The following is a 679-nucleotide window of genomic DNA, read 5'->3' on the forward strand; positions in this document are numbered from 1 at the left end:
AAATCCAGGAACTATGTTTCCAATGCCTACAGGCACATTGCCATGACGTAATGAAGCTGCAGATGCATAATTTTCAAGTCTCTGGAAGGTATCTTTGATCACGGAAGCTTTTTCAAGAACACCGGGAATATTCAATGGAGACACCACTCTTTTCGGTTGAATCAAGGTAATGATGCCATGTATCATAGACAGAAAGGCTGCTCCCAGGGTAAAACCCATCAAATTTTGGTTATAGTAGGTGTCATAACCTGTGATTATAGTCATCATTGAAGGGGAGGCAATAACAGAGATGTAGCAGTAACCAATTCCTGACAGAAGTCCTGTTGCTCCCATCTGTAATTAGGGGGGGGGGGGGGGAAGAATGAGCCATAGCTAACCAAAATAAAGGACCCAGGCATGGTTCACTATAAAATCTAATATGCACAAGGAGAAAAACAATTTATGATTTCTTTAAATATATCATATTTTCCCTTTTCTAGGGCTTTGATTCGTTGTTGGACATAAGTCATCTGTCCTATATGTTGCATGGACTTGCCAGCAGGATGGAAAGTAACCCCTCTGCTCGTTCCACTGCAACAGACACCATAATAACAGCTGTTATGTTAATTACTTATTCTAATACATGTCTGGTAGATCCATGCGGCGACTTTCACTGTTGGCGTAAGCCCTCGTGCTTTTT

The 679-nt window shown here is 41.4% G+C and overlaps 1 protein-coding gene across 1 annotated transcript in view; it reads right to left on the reverse strand.

The window, feature by feature from the left end:
* Nucleotides 1-360, reverse strand: part of LOC125033490 — a 9,321-nt gene extending 8,961 nt beyond the window's left edge. Inside the window, exon 1 of the mRNA XM_047625044.1 lies at nucleotides 1-360. This exon is cut by the window's left edge and continues 27 nt beyond it. Within this exon, the coding sequence (XP_047481000.1) occupies nucleotides 1-333 (333 nt within the window). The 5' untranslated portion in view covers nucleotides 334-360.
* Nucleotides 361-679: the final 319 nt, after the last annotated feature.

This window comes from Penaeus chinensis, chromosome 16, assembly GCF_019202785.1.
Source record: "Penaeus chinensis breed Huanghai No. 1 chromosome 16, ASM1920278v2, whole genome shotgun sequence".
Lineage (NCBI taxonomy): Eukaryota > Metazoa > Arthropoda > Malacostraca > Decapoda > Penaeidae > Penaeus > Penaeus chinensis.